We start from the raw sequence: 19913 nt of genomic DNA, 5'->3' as shown, positions 1-19913 counted from the left end.
CCCCTGCGGCTGAACGCCAAAAAACGGAACACAGGGGAGCGCAGGTAAAAACGCTCATGAGTAAGAGCCCTTACAGAGGAATTCAGGTATGGAATTACAAAGGTAAGCAGTAGAAAGAAAGAAAGGTTTATAAAAGAGCCAACTTTAAAGATAATCTTTCTCCTATATAAGTTAATTTTATACTTAACATTACTTATACATACCCATGACTTAAAGTAACATATTCTAAATACAATGACTGCTTTGACTTAAAGACAGTAGCCTGACAATAGGAGGCCAGTGACCTCAATATACAGAAAGTCAAAGATTATTTAAAAACATAGCAGGCGCTGTCCTATAGTTTCAGGAGGTATATCCAAAACATGGGATGGTAAGCAGTACAGAATGCCCAAATAAACACACAACAACTCAATTTACTGGAGGAAAAGGCTACAGCCTGATTTATTAACCAATCAGTATCCTTTAAACTTTTAAACTGATAAACAACCACATAAACAATTTTTATATATCTTGCCTAGCCAGCTTGTTTGCCTTGTTTTCAGTTCACCTTAAGAACATTTACAAAAACCATGCCACCATGCCATGCCATTATACATCAAAACTTTTATTGCAGAAACTTCCTCAGGCTGTGACAATTTTTTTTTAATACATTTAATCTGAATTTCTTTTCTTTAGGGAAGGGAGGATGGGCTGTTAACTCTGTTACCATGCTCTGGATTCTTCAGAGACGTCTCAGGACCTAGCTCCCTAAATGCTTGTATATGAGGGTTCCTGTTCCTATTCCTACATTGGAATATCAATGATAATCCAAATTGGCACCACTCCACCAATCCCTGTCTCCCAGAATGGGTAAGGGCTCTTACAGACGAGTGTTTGAAGCTGCGCTCCCCTGCATTCCGTTTTTATGCATTCAGCCGCAGGGGAGCGCAGGAGTAGACACATTCAGTTTTTTTCAACGGGGCTGTACTCACACAGGCAAAGTTGAGCCATTTAAGTGAAAAGAAAACTGATGTACAAAAATTGAATTCTGCACTTTGCTAGCATCACAGAAAATCTGCATTCCCACTTACAGTATTCTCCTTAGGGGACCAAATATGATTATGGAAAGAATCCAAAGAACATCCAGACAACTCTCTGCAGAACAAATTACATGAGAAATTAGTTTCTTTAAGAAAAGCCCAGTGTTGTACTGCCATCTAGTGTTTGTGTGCAAAAGGTGCATTTAAAGTTTCAGTGAGGTTGGAACAATAGGACGTCTTTATTAGAGATGTTGGTTAAAATGCTTGAAGTGGCCACTTTATATTACAAATGTTCAAGGAAGCAAAATAAAGAATAAAGAGATCCTCTAATGCCCTAGACATGAGCTCACCCTAAAATAAATATGGCATACCCCTCAAATTAGTTTTGTTAACACAAAAATCTTTAATAGTTAGGACTTATGTATGTATGTATGTATATTTTTATTTGTAAAGCGCTCCTTGAGGGCAAAGCACTGTACAACATGAAGACAATCCCCCTTTAAAATATGAAAAAACGCCAGCTTTTTTTTTACAACTTTAATGAGTTACCGGCATACAGGCTATGATTTCACTGACTGAGATTGAGGAGGATGCAGCTTCATCTTATCAGTTTGCCAGGTCTAAGGTAGGCAAAGGAAACTCTGGTGAAAGAGGTAACGTTTTGTAAAATTCGCACTTTAGTGAATTTGCAGAGTAACGATTGCTCGCCTCAGAAAAAATTTGCCAGCGAAACTGCTCTAGCGACACAGTGAATTGTCGTCTACACCTGTTCGTAAATTGGCGATGTTCCTGCGGATAAGATTTCTGGCGAATTTTCGCTAGCAACAGCCACTTCGCCCTTTAGTAAATCTGCCCCAATGTTTGCAAACCCTTTCATCAGTGTCTATCTGCTTCAGTGAATCAGATGAGGGGTGATAAATCAGAATGGTTACCAAAAGAATGGTTAAAGAAGATTAACGTGAATGTTTTGGAATGACCAAGTCAAAGTCTTGACCTTAATCCAATTGAAATGTTGTGAAAAGACCTAAAGTTACTTTTTCATGTGAACATCCAAGAGCTGAAGCTGTTCTATAAAGAGGAATGGGCTAAAAGGTCCACAAACCTTCATGTACCACTGTATTTACCTGTTCACATGAGCTGAGTCTGGGCATAGCCCTTGACCAGCCTTACATGCCATATAGCAGTTTGCATTCCTTTTATGGTGCAAAATAAAAACATTTTTAATCTATGGAAGTATAATTGGAGCTGTAGCTAGGGTCGCCACCTTTTCTGGAAAAAAATACCAGCCTTCCTATATATTTATCTTTTTCCCAATTAATAACATTGGGATCAACCATTATTTTTACCGGCCAGGTCGGTAAAGTACAGGCCAGATTTCAAACTTAGCTGTAGCCCTGCCACATGCAGATGGAGGAGCCCTGTTGTGGTAGGTTAATATCCCCTTTAAGATATAATGCCAAGATAAGTATGGCATGCATCCCCAGGCTTAGGTCCAAACAGAGTTATATTGATTCTGGAACCAAGGCACTAGGGTGGGATTCTAAATTTATTGGCCATGTCTACGTGGGTTTCTTATCACAGTACAAAACCAAAAGCTGATTGGTCAAAGTCTTATGAAGTTTACCCTTAAAGGAATTGTTTAGTGTAAACATAAAATCTGGTAAATAGATAGGCTATGCAAAATATATAATGTTTCTAATATAGTTAGGGAAAAATATAATGTATAAAGGCTGGAGTGACTGGATGTGTAACATAATAGCCAGAACATTACTTCCTGCTTTGCAGCTCTCTTGCTTTCCACTGATTGGTTAGTCTTTTGATTCACTTCACAGGTTACAGTTTGGTAGCGTTAGAGGTAGGGCTGCCACCTTTTCTGGAAAAAAATACCGGCCTTCCTATATTCTTGCCGTTTATTTTCCAATTTACAACTTTGGCATCAAGCATCATTTTTACCGGCCAGGCAGGTAAAATACGGGCCAGGCGGCAACCCTAGTTAGAGGGAGGGTTAGTGGGCCCCCTTATAGTCACTGACAGGGGCGTAACTACAGGGGAAGCAGACCCTACAGCTGCAGGGGGCCCCATGAGGCCCTAATTCATAATAAATTTCAATAAATATTGGTTAAACAGATAAAGCTCTAGACATTTTGGGGGCCTGAAAATAATATGCTGATAATAATTCCCATGGACTGAATTGATGTTATTTAAAAAAAAAAAAAAAAAAAGTACAGTCTTTAAAACTGCCAACCACTCGGATAGATGGATATCCACAAGTTATATAAATGGGAGCAAATATCAAAGGGAGCAAAAATAATGAAGCAGTTCCCTGTGCGTATCTGCACCACAACTACAACTCCCAGAATCCTCCACTAACACTACCAGGCTCTGCGGAAGTTATTCAAAAGAAATCCTTTGTTTAAAGACACCTGTATGCCAACAAACGTAAGAAATGACGTATGAATTGAGCAATATGATTAAAGTCCATCGTATAACATCCCTGCATACAGTGTGACATAATCGTTTACGCTTAACAACCGCGCTTACATATTTCGACTGCCATTGGTTTGGAAGCATGTCCTTCAATGCTAACGTCCAATCAGAGTAGACCTCCAACCAGCGACCCTTTTGCAAGATTGTCGTCGTTGTTAGCCATTAGTGAACTCTCTTGCTTTTGTAGGCGGTGTTTAGCTCACTGGGCCAATCAGAAGAGTGATTGCATCGTATCCTGTTGTGGAGCAGTGACAGCAGGAGGACACGGCTTGTGAATATTTGATCCAGTGCACTAGGTAGGAAGCTGGGCCCTGTGGGGCCACTGGAGAATTGAGGGCACATAGTGGGAGCTACGACTACACAACACACTTATCTACACCTAACCCAGTTATCCAGAGCTCTTATACACCTGTGCGCGAATACACGGATATAAATGGCCTCGTAAAACTTGTCTCTGTATTCAGTGTTGTTTATAAAGCAGAGTAGAGACGTACAAAGCTTTGAATCTCCAACCTCAGGCTTCCTGCATTGCTAGGGGTCCCCTCTGATTCTTTATCACTGAAGGGATCCCCACAGTAGGGCTTCTATGTACAGGCTTTTTATACCAAAATAATTGAGGTCAGCACTTTTACTTACTCATTTTCAAGGTATATTATGATGAATTTGCTTCCAGCAACTTCCAAAGAAAATTCCCACTTTTATGTTCTCAACATAATGTAGAAACTAAATTTTTTTTACTTTTTTTTTTAAATATATATAGTGGATAATGTACCCCCTACTGTAATTTATAAAGATATTATAAGTCACAAGGAGTTATGTGACCATATAAAAGCACAAGGCCGCATGCCGAGTGCTTTTATAAAGGTCACATAACTCAGAGCTGACTTCTGATATCTTTATAAATTTCTAGTAGGGGGTACATTATGCATTATAATCTACATTTTGTGGGGGGGTCAGAGTCAAAATTCTGGTCGCCGGCGTCCATTTCGGACGCGCATAGTCAAATTCGGACGCACATCGTCAAATTCGGATGCGCAGCGTCAAATTCGGCGGCCTGGGGCCCCTGTTATAACTGGCGCGTACTGACGTCAGAACGCGCTGTTTATATAGTGAATAAAGTACCCTCTCTTGTAAAATATAAGGATATTATAAGTTACCGAGGAGTTTCATGACCATATAAAAACACGAGGCCGAAGGCCTCGTGTTTTTATACAGGTCATGGAACTCTGAGGGGGGCAACTGGGGGTACTTTATTCACTATATAATACACAAAAGCCATGAATATCCTGTAAATTATACCCTTATAAACGGTGAGTTCTGATGTCATTAGTTATAAACGGTGAGTTCTGATGTCATTCCTGTCACATGACTCACCGAAACTTGTGTATTATAATAAATAAAGTACCCCCAGTTGCAAAATATGAGGATATTTGGCCTCGTGTTTTTATATGGTCATGAAACTCCTCGGTAACTTATAATATCCTTATATTTTACAAGAGGGGGTACTTTATTCACTATATATATATCTATATATATTATAACAAACAAGGGAAAGTTGTGCTCACCACTATTTTTTAAAACCATTAGGCGGGGGTGCAATGAGGCTGTGACCACAAAATACATATAGACAAATACAAGATTCCTCTGCACTCAACCCATTATCAATATATTTAAGACAGCGACATTTTGTACATACTGCTACTGAAAAATGCCTTACCCTTTAAACAACACAGGGATTGTTTGTCCATATATTGCAATATATTTAAGCTGGCCAACTACGTCAAAGTCATCCCATATCTGGCCAGTCCTATGCTCAATTTTATCTGATTCATTAAGAATTCTATTGCTTCATTATACATTTTACAAAGGGACTAAGTTTTACCTGCAACTGACTAGCTGCTTTCAAAGTAAACCTCCCATACTTGGCTGCCCTTTTATTAGACACCAGTGGGATCACCTGACTATAGCTGGGAAGGGTGGGAGCTACAACATGGAGCTGGTCACTGCTCCTGTATAAACTATAACAAACAAGGGAAAGTTGTGCTCACCACTATTTTTTAAAACCATTAGGCGGGGGTGCAATGAGGCTGTGACCACGAAATATATATATATATTTGTATATGTTTGTCTGTATGCTACTTTACCCATATGATAGACAGTACACACTCCATTGACTCATTCAGTTAATTAACATTTTTCAGTGTGCCTTAACCAATCCTATATGTCATACGTCATTTCACCTCTCTCTCTGTCTCTCTGTCTCTCTGTCTCTATCTATCTATCTATCTATCTATCTATCTATCTATCTATCTATCTATCTATCATCTATCTATTATCTATCTATCATCTATATATTATCTATCTATCTATCTATCTATCTATCTATACATATACCTTTACCTCCAAAGCTAAAGGCACTTTCCTATGTACTTGCAGTGGGCCCTATGCCGCCATGATCAGCTTTGCAGCCATAATTCTTTCCCAAGACCTACCAGTCTGTGCCTTTAATTGACAATGCAGGGCAGTTCCTAACCTTTTCCACTAATATCAGTGACCAGTGGTGAATCCATGTGAATAGTTAATTTGTGATTGCCCTCATGGTTACCAAGCTATATACCAGGATGGTCTGACACAGATATAAAAGTATATTTCTGAAACCCACTACCACAGCTGTAGTATCTCCTCCAAGAAAACTAAAGTAACAATAAGCCAGATATTTTCTCACTTCCCCCTTTAGATTATGGGAATCACAAACTGCTGCACACAGATACATATAGTTACTCACAACAGCCATAAACAATGCAGTTCCCTGCCAATGGCATCTTAATTATATTAGATCAGCGATCCTCAACTAGTGGCTCACGAGCAACATAATGCTCACCAGATGATGCTTTCAGTGGCTTTAAAGGGGTCATTCACCTTCCAAACACTTTTTCAGTTGAGTTGTTTTCATGAAACGTTTTCAATTGCTTTCCATTTTTTATTTTTTTTCTGTTTTTCCAAAATCTAATCAGCTCCATAATTCAGGTGATACAATTTAGCAAAATTTTGTTGATATATTTCTCAGTAGTATTGGCAACTATTGTATCAATTCTAACAGCTGCCTTTAATGAAACCCAGGGATTCTGCTCAACAGGGAAAAAGATAAGAAATGTGTCAACTATATGTATCAATTTAGAACAGTTTACTGTCAGTGACCCCCCCCCCCCCCACTCCTCTCAGAGCTATTTTAGAAGCTGAAAACACTTATACTTATGCACTAATATTAGAAAAAACAGTCATACGTAGAAAATAGAAAGTAATTGGAAAAAGTATTTCTGGTGAACTGTCTGAAACCAACTGAACTGAAAAAAAGTGTTGATAGATGAACAACCCCTTTAAATCAGGAGCTTATTTTTGATTTCCTGGCTTGATGGCAAGTTTTAGTTACATATAAATCAGATGTATTGCCAAACAGAGCCTCCTATAGACTGCAGGTCCACACAAGTGCTACCAATAGCTAATCTTTACTTATATTTGGCACCCCTAGGAAATATTTGCATGCTCATGTTGCTCTTCAACTTCTTTTATATTTGAATGTGAGTCACAGGTAAAATCCTGTATTAGACAATGCCTTTCATGCCATGTGAGGGAAAAAAGGTAAAATATTTTTTTATTTTTTTAAAAACAAAACAGCTTTTGAAATAAACATTTCAGAATAGGAGCTTTTGCAGTCTTGTCACATGGAAACATTTGTAAGACCCCAGTTTTATTGTATTCTTCCTACATGTACTATTACTAAATATTGGTAGTTGCAAATCTTAGTGACAGATTTGAATAGTCATTTGGTCTACATTGGGGCTGAGATTTAACTTCTTAAAACACAGATTTCCTGCAAGTATGCATGCAAATACATTCCACGTCTTATTTGTCATTTAACAACAAAATCAAGTTCATGTTTTCCGTGTAGCTGATTTGAAAAGTATGAGTAGCCTTATTGTAACCATCTGTAGCTGCACTGTGTGTGACCCTGGCAATCAGAAAACAGGTTGAAGCATATCTAAAGCTTAACTAAAGAAGTAGGCTAGAAATATTGTACATGATTCACTGCACATGTTCTGTGTTCTGTGACCCACTCACAATATACAGTACACATAGAATATAAATGTCACAATATAAGGCTGATTCGTGATTAATACAGACAATCACTACATGGCAGCACAGAAACCAGTGCAACTAGCATCAGAATTTAATAATCAGCCCTGTAGCATCAGCTTATATTACAGGACAACCTCAGTTTCTGCTTGATAATTTGTGACGACCCCTAAGCTTAGCTTCTCAACAGCTGCTGAGAGCCCACTGAGCATGTGAGGGTCACAGACACTTTCCAAGATGGTGCTGTTGAGATGCTGAAACTTCCCAATAAATCAAAAATTTTCATTCTGATATCAAAGAAAGTGTTTGAAATGGCCTTGAGGTTTCCCAGATTCTTTTGTTTTGACATAGTAATGTATGAAATAGCAATGTTGTATTTAGTACTATTTTATATGGAATAGAATTTCTAATGTGAGCTGTTTGTTTCTGTTTCAGGTAAAAAGAAAATAGGCAACACCTGTCCCATGGCTAATGTAAGTAATAGCAGAGGTGTAGCTATAAAGGAAGCAGACCCTGCAACTAAGGAGGGGAGGCACAGTGGGCTGACTGATAAGCATTTTCAATATATATTTGTGAAAATGTCCAAAGTTAAATGGGGCTTAAATTGAATTTCTCTGTGGCCCAGTAGCTTTTTGCTGAACTGCTGAGTAATAGGTAGGAGTCAAGTTGGGACATGCTTAGCTCTTCCTGACCAACCTTCCTCCTGCTCCTGTGAATGTTGCATGGGCTGTAAGGATTCTGTAGCATTAATTATAGGTTTCTTGTTTGAATATGAAAATGTATTTTTTAAGGTTCGTATTTTTAATTATAGAAGTCTTTAGTCATATTGCCTTACATTAAGTGGTATTTTGCTTCTGTTTTTCAGGCCCTCTGTAGCAGAGCCAGACTGGTGACCTATGTCCCTGGGTTTTATTCTTTGATAAGAAGGGTCTCAGGTACTCGGGCCTTTTCCACAGCAGGATCTTCAGGCTCTGATGAGCCTTACATTGCTGCTACACCTCCTGATATACGTAAGGGATAATATAAAGTCCTGGCTGTTGAGAGAAAAAATATGTTTTATTCAGATAATTCCATGGTGTATTAAGTCAGATGAATTATACTATTTTCCACTGACTTGGAGCAGCTTTCACCCATCTAGTTATGTAAAAATAGTGTTTGCGGTAAGATTATCTTATAGAGACGATGGCCCTAAACTGCCAGTTGTTTGTGTGTAGGAATGTACATTTTTATTTATTTATAGCTCTACTTATGTGCAAAGCACTGAACAACAGAACAATAAATTAATAGAACAAATAGGGGTTGATACAATAATAAATACAAATTAATATAAAGTACAGTTATATTAAAGAGTAAGTGCTTAAAGAGACAAGAGGAAGCAGGTCCCTGTCCAATAGAGCTTACAATATACAGTAAGGTCCATAAATATTTGGACAGATAAGTTTTTTTTCTAATTTTGGTTCTGTACATGACCACAATGAATTTTAAATGAAACAACTCGGATGCAGTTGAAATGCAGACTTTCAGCTTTAATTCAGTGGGTTGAACAAGATTGCATAACATGTGTGTAACTAAAGCCTTTTTTAAAACAATCACTTCATTTCAGGGGCTCAAAAGTAATTTGACCATTGGACCAGCCCTGGAGTTCATTTGAGGGGGGGGGGTGTTTGTATGTGGAAGATTTTTTCAGACAACATGCGATCAAAGTAGCTCTCCATGCAGGTGAAACAAGCCATCCTTAAGCAGCAAAAACAGAAAAAACCCATCCGAGAAATTGCTACAATATTAGGAGTGGTAAAATCTACAGTTTAGTACAGAGTTCAACTGCATCTGAGTTGTTTCATTTAAAATTCATTGTGGTAATGTACAAAACCAAAATTAGAAAATTATTTATGGACCTAACTGTAAGTAGGGTGTGTAACTTACAGACAAAAATAGAAGGATCTGAAGTCAGTGCAATATAAGTGCCAGAACTAGGTCAAATGTTACATTTCTGCCCCAAGAGGTAGTCTCTGAGTTTATTTTTGAAGAGACAGAGGGAAGATTCTCTCTAGAGGAAATCATTTTCATGCATTCAAAAGTATCTAGTTTCTATTAAGGCACATTACCATCCCCTAAAGTGCAAGTGTCATCCTGAAACCTGTTTCTATATTAATAAATAGGGTTACTCGCCTCAAACAAAGCAAATTACCACTTATAACTGTGTGTTATAGAAATGCACATCTATAAGTCGTAAAATAATTTGCTTTATCTTGTCAGTTCCCAGGACAGTATGGCCCGATGAGACAATGGGCCCCTTTGGCCCGCAAGACCAGCGTTTTCAGCTTCCGGGTAACGCAGGATTTGACATTCATGTGAATGGAATAGGCAATAAGAGGAAAATAGAAGTCAATACAAATCTGCCAGACTTGCTAACCGAGCCTAAACCGAGCGAAAGACATGAATTTGTAATGGCCCAGTTTTTGACTGAATTCCAGGTAAGGTTCAGTGATGATAAACTTTCTGTAAATCACATTTTCATTTATAAAAGGAGTGAGAAAGTACTATTACTGGCTATGTTTACATTTGTCAGTGCAGGATTCTGTCAACAAGTAGCAAAATGAAAGTAGCAAGCATGCAGAGATATATATATTGTTTGATAAATTGTTTTAGGAGGCACGATATATACAGTTAAACCACCTACAGCAAAGGATAGTTTTCATTAAGGAACACAACTTAGCTAGAAACATTGATTTGTCTTTGTGAGACATGCACTAAAGCAGTATATTTCATAGTTTTTTATGTTAAAGTTCAGCTGTCATTTAAGCCATAGTTCCTGGCTAAATCTGCAACAAAATAACCTCTAGGCTTTATTCTGGAGTCAAAGAGCAAATTAGATTTTTCCCCAAATATAACCTCAAATGGCATTCAGTCTTAACCCCCCAAGCAACTGCTTCAGGCTCATCTAAGTGGCTAGTTTTTCCTGATATTTAATTATTATATTTTATTACTGAGCTCTCCCAACCTGATAACCTAATAATCTTTTACTGCTTCAAGGAGACCCAAACTAGTATCATGAGCATTTTTTTTGTAAACAAAGTTTGTTAGGGTATAGTAATGTTTGTACGGAAGGACATCTTTACTATGCAGTCTCCTTTTATAAACAAGAATCTGCTGTCAGCATCTTACAGTGATTTATCAGTGTAAAACTGAGACTATTTTTTTAATGATCCTTTGGAGTGTTTATAAAATGGATCATGAGATCTGATGAATCTAAGCCTTTTTGTTTTGTTGACAAAATTAAAAGGCAAAAGTATTTAAAAAGAAAAGACAGAAGCGCTATTTTGAAAGTCTGGGTTCGATTTCCTAAGTCAGCTCCAATTTATTTCCCTGCACCTCAGGTGTCTTCAAATTGTAAGCTCTACAGGACATCCTGTGACAAATGCTTTGTTAGGTATGCTGTGCTAGAAGATAAAGCAGCAATAGAAATGTTAGATTTGTGATGGAAGTCGTATTCTGTTGCAAGGCTGCAGTGTTTCCCTGTGTATTCATATTTTTGGGTTTTTGCAACTTTTTAAAGCAAGTTGCAAATAATACTCTTTTGTGTTAGGGGAGTGAAGTTTCACTGCAGCCACAAGAATTGAACACTATGGAAAGCTACTTTGAACATGCAAAGGTGGAATGTGCAATGCAGTCTTGCCCAGATCTGCTGAAAAAAGGTAATGATATTTAATTGCTCTTGATAAACAGGCAGTGCCATAAGCAAAGCAATATGCCTCATGTCACCCTAAATAGCTCTTCTCTTGTGCATTGTCAGACTCCATATATTCAGTGAAATATATTTTAGAATAGTGAATACTTTTTGTGGCCTTATGGATAATTATGGCTTTATTTCACTTGCTAACCTCGAAGCACTTAAGACTTCCTAAACAGGGTATGGGTTAGGTACTAAAAGTGTGTCTCTTTGTTGTGAGAAACTGTACTCTCCTTTATTACAGTGAAATACAGTCTAAATAATTTTTGGGTCAGGGTGTTAACTTTCACAAAACAAGGCAGTGCCAAAGGATCCACAAAACAAAGTTTTTAGAGGGCATTGAACTTTTAGCAGAGAAATGTGTATAAACAGAAGATAATCCATGCCTCTCTAATGTATACACTTCAAATTAAACTTTAAGACACACAAATCAAATTAGCAAGGGAAAATAAAAGTTGAAGCCTACCCTTTTTGCATACAACTACTTCTTTAGGATGCACTGGGCCGAAATGACTTGTGCTTTACAGGGATTTTCAGCTTTATAATAAGAAAATGAATACCTACACTTAAAGCTGTGTGCTATACTTTTATTTTTAATTTCTAAAACCTTTTTAGTGTTTCATATACATCACTTCGATTCCAGGACTATGTCTTACTAGTCATACACTTGGTGAGTCAAATGGGTGGTCTAATGCCTTCCATGGCCCATGCATACAATGAACAAATAGTGTCCAGTCAGTAAGTAATGATGCACAGTTGTGATTGGATTATTTGATAGACATTTTTTGTATAATGTTAGATCAGGTGCGATTTTTAGTGTGACTATATTCTTGGAAATCATGTCCTGTGTATACTATGAATATAAAATTGTACTTTTGTCTTTACTTTTGTTAGATTTTGCTTCTATGTTTCCTGAAATCCCCGGCAATAATTTAATGGTGGTAACAGTAACTCAGAGAACGACAAACGATATGACAACATGGAGTCAAGAGGTTGAAAATGAGAGGGAAATTTTAATAGAAAAGGCAAGTATTTCCAATTGAGGGATATTATTTTATTTTAAGATATATAGTGAATAAAGTACCCCCTCTTGTAAATTATAAGGATATTATAAGTTACCGAGGAGTTTCATGACCATATAATATATATACATCTGTAGATCATAGTGGGTTTGGAAATCTCAGTAAATGGTAGTGAGGCGTATGATCTCACAATTTCCCATCTATTCGTCAAAGCAGTTCTGATTTCTTTACTGTCTGTAGAAAAAGTGTTAGTAAAAATCAAAGGTGGAGTATTAGGAGTGTTCTGAGGTCGAGCTTTCAATAAGTCACTTAGTGTATGATAAAGAGCTTTCTCTTTCTGCTTCATGATCAGCCTAGGGTTGTAACCTTGTTCGAGGAAACGTTCAGCCATTTCGTTCAGCTGTAGTAGAGCTCTGTCCCAATCTGAATTGTTCCTAAGAACTTGGAGGAACTGCAAATACAAGACCCTCTGGTGGTGGAAGTAGGGTGGTGCGAGTGTGCATTCAAAATGGTATCAATAGCTTTGCGGAACAGAGAAGTGGCTAATCTGTTACCATCCCTGTATATTTCCAAATCTATAAAATGTATAGAGGGCTCACTGTACTCCATGGTGAAACTAACAGGATTGATTAATGTATTAAGATACTTTAGGAAAGCTAATAGTTCTCCTGAGGAGCCCTGCCAAACCAAAAAACATTCATCAATGAAGCGTTTGTAGAAAATGATGGACTTATTAAAAAATTGTAAAATGCACCGGTTTTCATACTCTGCCATGTACAAATTTGCAAACAATGGAGCTTCATTTGAACCCATGGCAGTCCCAGCTGTCTGCAAATATAAAGTTATTATGTGAGAGTGCAAGGTCAAGAAGAGAACCAATAAATTCAATGGGAGGGTTCTTATGGCCACATTGGATAAGGGATTGTTTTATACCTGCCTCATGTGGAATGATATTGTAAAAGCTTGCAATGTCCATGGATACCAAGAGGCACTCTTTGGGGATGGACAAGTCCTGTAGTAGATTAATCAAATAAGTTCTGTCTTGTAAAAAGGAGTCCATAGATTTAACACTGGGTTGTAGAAAGTAGTCCAGATATTGGGCTGAAACAATGAGTCTCTGGCTGAAATGATATTATCTATCTATGTATCTTTGGAATGGTATATATGATTGGGACCTTAGGGTATGCGGTGGTTAGAAACTCATGGGTAGAAGAATTTAGCCAACCTGAGTCTAATCCCATTCGGGGCATAGAGTCTAATTTGTATTTATAATCATTAGTGTGGTCCCCAGGGAGCTTAGGGTAAGTCACTGTATCTGCCAATTGATTCAATAGTTCAGTCCAATAGTAGTAGGAGTACAATGGTGCCCCCTTTTTCAGCCTGATGGATGATTTGATTTTAAGACTTCAGGGTCTTAATGGCCTCCCTTTCTCCCTTAGTGAGGTTACTGTAAGATCTTGTTTTACATTGTGTTGATCGGACAAATTTATTGCATTCATGCATCAGCTTACGGAAAAAAATCCATATCGCTGGAGAGTTATTGGAAGGTATATATGTACTTTTTAGCCGAAACACTTGAACATCAGTCTCTTTGTTGCCTTTAAAGTGTTCTTTTCACTTGAGAGTTTAAGTATACTTAAATATATCCTGCATGGTTTCAAATCGGTCAGAATGATGTGTGGTGACTCTGCTTTAAAAATAGCAGTTCCTCGTGTTACGTGAGGTTATTGTGGGAGATGTTGAAAACGTCCTGTTTTTTTGTTTTTTTTTTTTGAATGGAGGTCTGGGTGGCTTCCCTTTTGTGGCTGTACACACCCCTTCTAATGGGTCTCACCTTATTACATTTGGACCTGTTTGTGATCTGGTGGAGACCCCTAAAAAAAGAAGGGGTACTAGTGTCAGCAGTAATAAATATGTAATACATTTTTTTTCTTCCAAAATAACATTTAATAAAAGGAGTTCTGTATAGACTGAAACTGATTACTCCTAGTTAGAACAGCATTCTATCTGCTCTTATATTACTTATCAGAGTAAAGACCCAAAAAGTTTATTTACAAGATATAATGTCAAATTTAAAAAATGTTTGTATATAAATTGATCAAGACGAAACCTAGTGTTTTGTACCTGTGAATTAAAGTTTACTCAACCCCCCTAAAACTGTGTTAGGGGTTACTGCAGTAGGAAGTTGCAGAATATAGAAACTCCCTTTCTATCTATAAGCAGGCTGAATGCTGCGGATCTGGGTGGGCATCTTAACAATATTAGCTTCACACACAAATAAAAATAGTAACTACTGTATACTATTAAAGTAGTCTTTCAGCAAAATCCCACTAGGTGTCAGCATATGACTTTTTATTCACCAGTATGTAGAAAGATCACCGGCACACAGGAGTTTGGTTAGCAGGGCAAGCCCTTGCAATTTTAATAATGCAGTCGTCGTGCCCTGAAACGTTGCATTATTAAAATTGCAAGGGCTTGCCCTGCTAACCAAACTCCTGTGTGCCGGTGATCTGTCTACATACCTTGGCTGGGTGGTTGCCGATTCCCCTACCACCGAGCACCAGGAAGCTCTGCTCAGGTTTGTGAGGTGTGCGGTTTCTCCAAATTAGCTTGGAACTTTTTATTCACCAGCCCAAAGCATTAAAAAGGAAGTCTGTTTAATACACAAAGTTAAAAAAAAAGTTGGAATTCATATTGCTCACATTTTACAGATGAGACTAGGAAATGTTGCCCCAGGGTCACTGTATTAGCAAACGGCTGTACCATCAGCATGAAAATGAGAGTCGAGTGAGCTGTTTTGTGTCCTTTGCGCCTTGTCCAGAAAGTTTGTTCTGGTCTGTTGGATTCTCCTGCTGTAATGTGGCCTAATTATGCATTAATTGTCATATTTTTCTCTTGTTCACCTCCCTGTGAAGGGAGGGAATGAACACCAGTGTTGATTTGTTAGATCTAAGCTCTTTTTACTGAGGGCACATACAACAAACACAACGCAAGTAAGGTTGAATTTATGTTTTAAATATAAAATCACTGTAGTCATTTAAAAATTTGTATTGAATTAGGTATCCTGTAGTTATAGCTAGTGCTATGGTAGGAGAAAAGGGCATCAAAGAGACCCCATGGGTAGCACAAATGAAAATACAATGGACACTACTATATTGTGTAGGAATTGTTTTGTAGTTTACTGGAGAACTACAGGTTGGACGTCCCTAATTTTTCATCCACCACAACAAATAGTCCTATCATGCTTCCTGGTCATGTGATAATCCAGTACCTGTGCCTTTGATGGCGCACACCTTATGGATTTTCTATCTGAGCAATTACGGCAGATTATAATGGAATGGGCACTTATGTTGTTTGCTGTGATATAAATGACCAGTCGAATTATTTCTATCCAGGCTTACATACATATCAGTACCCCACTGAACTGAGCACTGATCACAAGCAGGAAGCTGAAGACAAGCAAAATATTGCACATACTGCTGGCAATGCCCATTGTAATAAAGGAGTGAACCTTTATCAATAATAATACTTGTATTAATTAAAATAAATATATTAATACAAATATACAGGATCAATGATTAAACCTTTTGATATACTGCTTGTGAGCAATAACTTACACACACACAAGTAAAGGTAGAATTTAAAAATATTTACTTAGCTTCGTATGATGGTAATTACAAGAATAACCAGTTCAGCATCAATCAGTCAGCACAATCGGGGAGCTCTGCAAACCTTTGGGTACATGAACCTCAGGTTCCCGACAATCAAGCGATGATCCAAAATCCTGGCACTCAGGCACATAGGAGTCCGAGGTGAAGCTCCCCATGTAAAGTGAAGGTGTGCTTTATAATCAACAGCTAGAGAGACCTTTAACCCCAAATGCTGACCAAGGCAATATAGTTAGCTAGCCCAAAATGCTGTCCAATGGAATTCTAAAAAATCAGCAAGAACTTTGTATCTCTTTCACCAAGACATTCTTAAAGATGTTTGCTGGCCAACAATGCCTGTGTTTGCAATAGAACGTTTGCCCAGCAATATAACTACATCAGGGACATTGGATTCAAATAACTATCCCAAAATCTTATACTTACTCAAACTTAAGGTTTGATTCACTATAAATCAGATATATATTGTAAATCATTAAATCAAATATCCACCATGCTACATGATGTTCCATGGAAAGTTATGTTGAGCAAAGTGGCCCAAACAAGTTGTCCTCATTTGTGAATGGTCCAGGGTAATATATATTTTTTAGCATGCCAGCTAGTTCACCAAGCATGAATGGAAAGTGGCACTAACTGCTGTGCACTTAGAACTAGGCACAATTATCCCTGGAGTAAAGACATTCCCTCTAGCTTTAAACCCTAAAGACAGTCCTGAGCCCCCAGAAAAAATAGATGAAAACAGTTACTAGTGTCTACCTGTAATCATGGTTCTAGGGAGATTTTCTAATGCAGTCATTCTTTGAGACTTGTGCTTATTCTGTACAGCAGCCTAAGTGAAGACCAGCTGATAACTGTCAGAATTAGAGCATTTAGTGACAGGTCTGTTGCACTCACATGCACATATTTGTGAAACCACAGTCTGGGAATGGTTCCAACTATGTTCTTCTAATTCATTTTCTTGTTCTGTCGTTATATTTGTATTGTGGATTACATAAAAAACATACCCTAAAGTGTTTTTGCTTGCAGATATCATAGCTAGTAAAAAATCCTGTTACTTAGTGTGTCAAAGGAATTTTACAAACACCAGTTAAAGAGCCATCGATTTTGTAGTATCTGCATTCATTCCCTGTTATAATTCTTCAAACTAGTGTAGCAGAAATCATTTTGGCAGATCTGTTAAGCAGCTGGTTCCTGCTACAATGCTTCATGAGCCAGAACCAATGATAGAGTATATAAACAAACAGATAGGTTTGGTTTTCAGCAGCAATTACATTTACAAGTACATTTCTGAATTTGTTTTCAATTATGTATATTGGAAAGTTCTTAGAATGACATTTTCTTTCAAAATCCAATGGAAGGTGAAGTTTTCCTTTTGTACAGGTCCCAAGGCTTGTGTTTATATGTACACAGCACAGGTATTTGCTCTTGTTGTCACTGAGTGAATCCATGCTGGACCCTGCAATATAGTGGACATAAATGAATCAATAATAAGACCAAAATGGTTAGTTAAGGCATACATCACTGATTGCTCATATAAAGACTATAGCTCAACAGACAAATAAATCTGCCTTATCATTTTACATATCAATCAGCCTTTGTAAATCTGTCCCTCTTTTGTTTAATGGCTACTTACTGTAAATGTTCTTTTTTATTATAGTTCATAAATGGTGCCAAGGAGATTTGCTATGCGCTTAGGACAGAAGGATACTGGGCGGACTTTATCGACCCATTGTCAGGACTTGCAGTAAGTTTATTTTTGAAACAATTTCAACTTGAATATTATATACAAGCGGGTATTACTTGCAAGTGCCGATTGTGTGTTAACTGCTTTTGCAAATCATTCAACCACCTTGTAGCTGTGAAATGTGTCACTTACTGTTTGTTATGCAAGGCTACAATATATTTCTGAAATGGCTTATACACATACAAATGCAGTATAAATAATAATGATCATTTCTGTTTTAGTACTTTGGGCCTTACACAAACAACACCCTATTTGAATCAGATGAGCGATATCGCCACCTGGGATTCAAAGTGGAGGATCTGGGTTGCTGTAAAGTAATTCGACACAGCATCTGGGGAACACACGTAGTTGTGGGAAGTATATTTACCAACGCTCCCTCAGAGAGTCCTATCATGAAGAAACTGGGGGAACACTGACTTTTTCAACCAAATCACAACGTGGGCTTCAGTTTTTTCTTACTTGAAGAACTCTTAAATCATAATCTAAATAAAGAGGATTAAAGCTGCATTTTATTTATGAAAAAGGATCACTAAATTTAAATTATGATTTGTTGGTTGCAGAAAAAGGTCAAAGGTTAAAAGCAAATTATTCTTGCCATTATTTTAGAGGAAAGAGAGGAAATGACGGAGTAAATAAAGTTTCTCTTAATAACACAACTGCTCGCAGTTTTCAGCATTTTATTGATTGTACTGAAGTACTGGAAACAAGCCACAATAATCCGTGAGCATTCCCCAAGAATGCCAGGTGGTTGCTTCAGCAGGACTGATATTGAATCTTAGAGAGGCAAGAAGTGCACGGGTAATGCTTTGCCTTTTCAACTTGCCATTCACAGTTATGAGGATGGCATGTGCTTATAACATTGAAAGAAGCTGTGGTCAATGGCAGCAGTGAGAAAGAGAGAGAAACAAAAGCAAAATAACAGATTAAACTGGGAAATTTATTTGCAAACAAAAGTACATATATATGATCATAGAACATGTTAATTCAGAGAGTGCTGCCTGTTCTATGTTCATGTTTATGCCCAGTTATTTATTATTTCAAAGGTATGCAGCCATAAAATAACAAATCCAAGGGAAACCTAAAACTCAATTTGGATGGCCACAATTGGCCAACAAGCTTAAAGGGGTGGTTCACCTTTGAATTAACATTTAGTATGATGTAGAGCAGTGATCCCCAACCAGTAGCTCGTGAGCAACATGTTGCTCTCCAACCCCTTGGATGTTGCTCCCAGTGGCATCAAAGCAGCTGATTATTTTTGAATTCCAGGCTTGGAGGCAAGTTTTGGCTGCATAAAAACTAGGTGTACTGTCAAACAGAGCCTCAATGTAGGTTGACAATTCAAATAGGGGCTACTAAATGGCCAATAACAGCCCTTATTTGGCACCCCAAGAACATTTTTCATGCTAGTGTTGCTCCCCAACTCCTTTTACTTCTGAATGTTGCTCACAGGTTCTAAAGGTTGGGGATCCCTGATGTAGAGAGTGATATTCTGGTGCAATTGGTTTTTATTATTTGTGGTTTTTGAGTTATTTAGCTTTTTCTTCAGCAGCTTTCCAGTTTACAATTTCAGCAAATGTGGCTGCTAGGATTCAAATTACTATAGCAACCATGCATTGATTTGAATAAGAGACTGGAATATGAATAGGAGAGGCCCAAATAGAAAGATGAGTAATAAAAATTCGGAATAACAATTTGTAGCCTTACAGAGCATTTGCTTTTTAGGAGGGGTCAGCGACGCCCATTTTAAAGCTGAAGTAGAAAAAGGCAAACAATTCTAAAACTATAAAAAGTAAATAATGAAAAACAATTTAAAAGCAGTAAAATTGGGCATTCTATAACATACTTAAAGTTACCTTAAAGGTGAACCACCCCTTTAAGACCGCAGTAGGATTAAACTGTTTTATGTGCCACCAAGATCTACTACCTCCATGATATAGTGGATGAGAAGTAACCTACATCGGCGAGAAGGTATAGCTTATTATAATGGAGTACCAAAGCTTGTATGTTTTATTTTAACCTGTAAACATGCAGTATCTCATCGCTACCTATTAAAGGTAACATTATTGCATCAGAGTAGACCTGCCCATGTTAATAAAGTAACAACAAATGCAC

At 37.6% G+C, this 19913-nt stretch overlaps 1 protein-coding gene across 1 annotated transcript; it reads left to right on the top strand.

Moving 5' to 3' along the window:
• Positions 1-3671: 3671 nt before the first annotated feature.
• mmadhc.S (metabolism of cobalamin associated D S homeolog) lies at positions 3672-18452 on the top strand (the record flags this gene model as incomplete). Its single annotated transcript, NM_001096531.1, is given in 8 exon segments — positions 3672-3802; positions 8076-8113; positions 8506-8650; positions 9897-10114; positions 11227-11335; positions 12265-12395; positions 17715-17801; positions 18023-18452. Coding segments are annotated over 7 exon segments (894 nt in total). The 3' UTR covers positions 18218-18452.
• Between the last annotated feature and the right edge of the window lie 1461 nt (positions 18453-19913).

Source organism: Xenopus laevis, chromosome 9_10S (assembly GCF_017654675.1).
Source record: "Xenopus laevis strain J_2021 chromosome 9_10S, Xenopus_laevis_v10.1, whole genome shotgun sequence".
Classification (NCBI taxonomy): domain Eukaryota; kingdom Metazoa; phylum Chordata; class Amphibia; order Anura; family Pipidae; genus Xenopus; species Xenopus laevis.
This window is presented reverse-complemented; position numbering and strand designations above follow the sequence as displayed.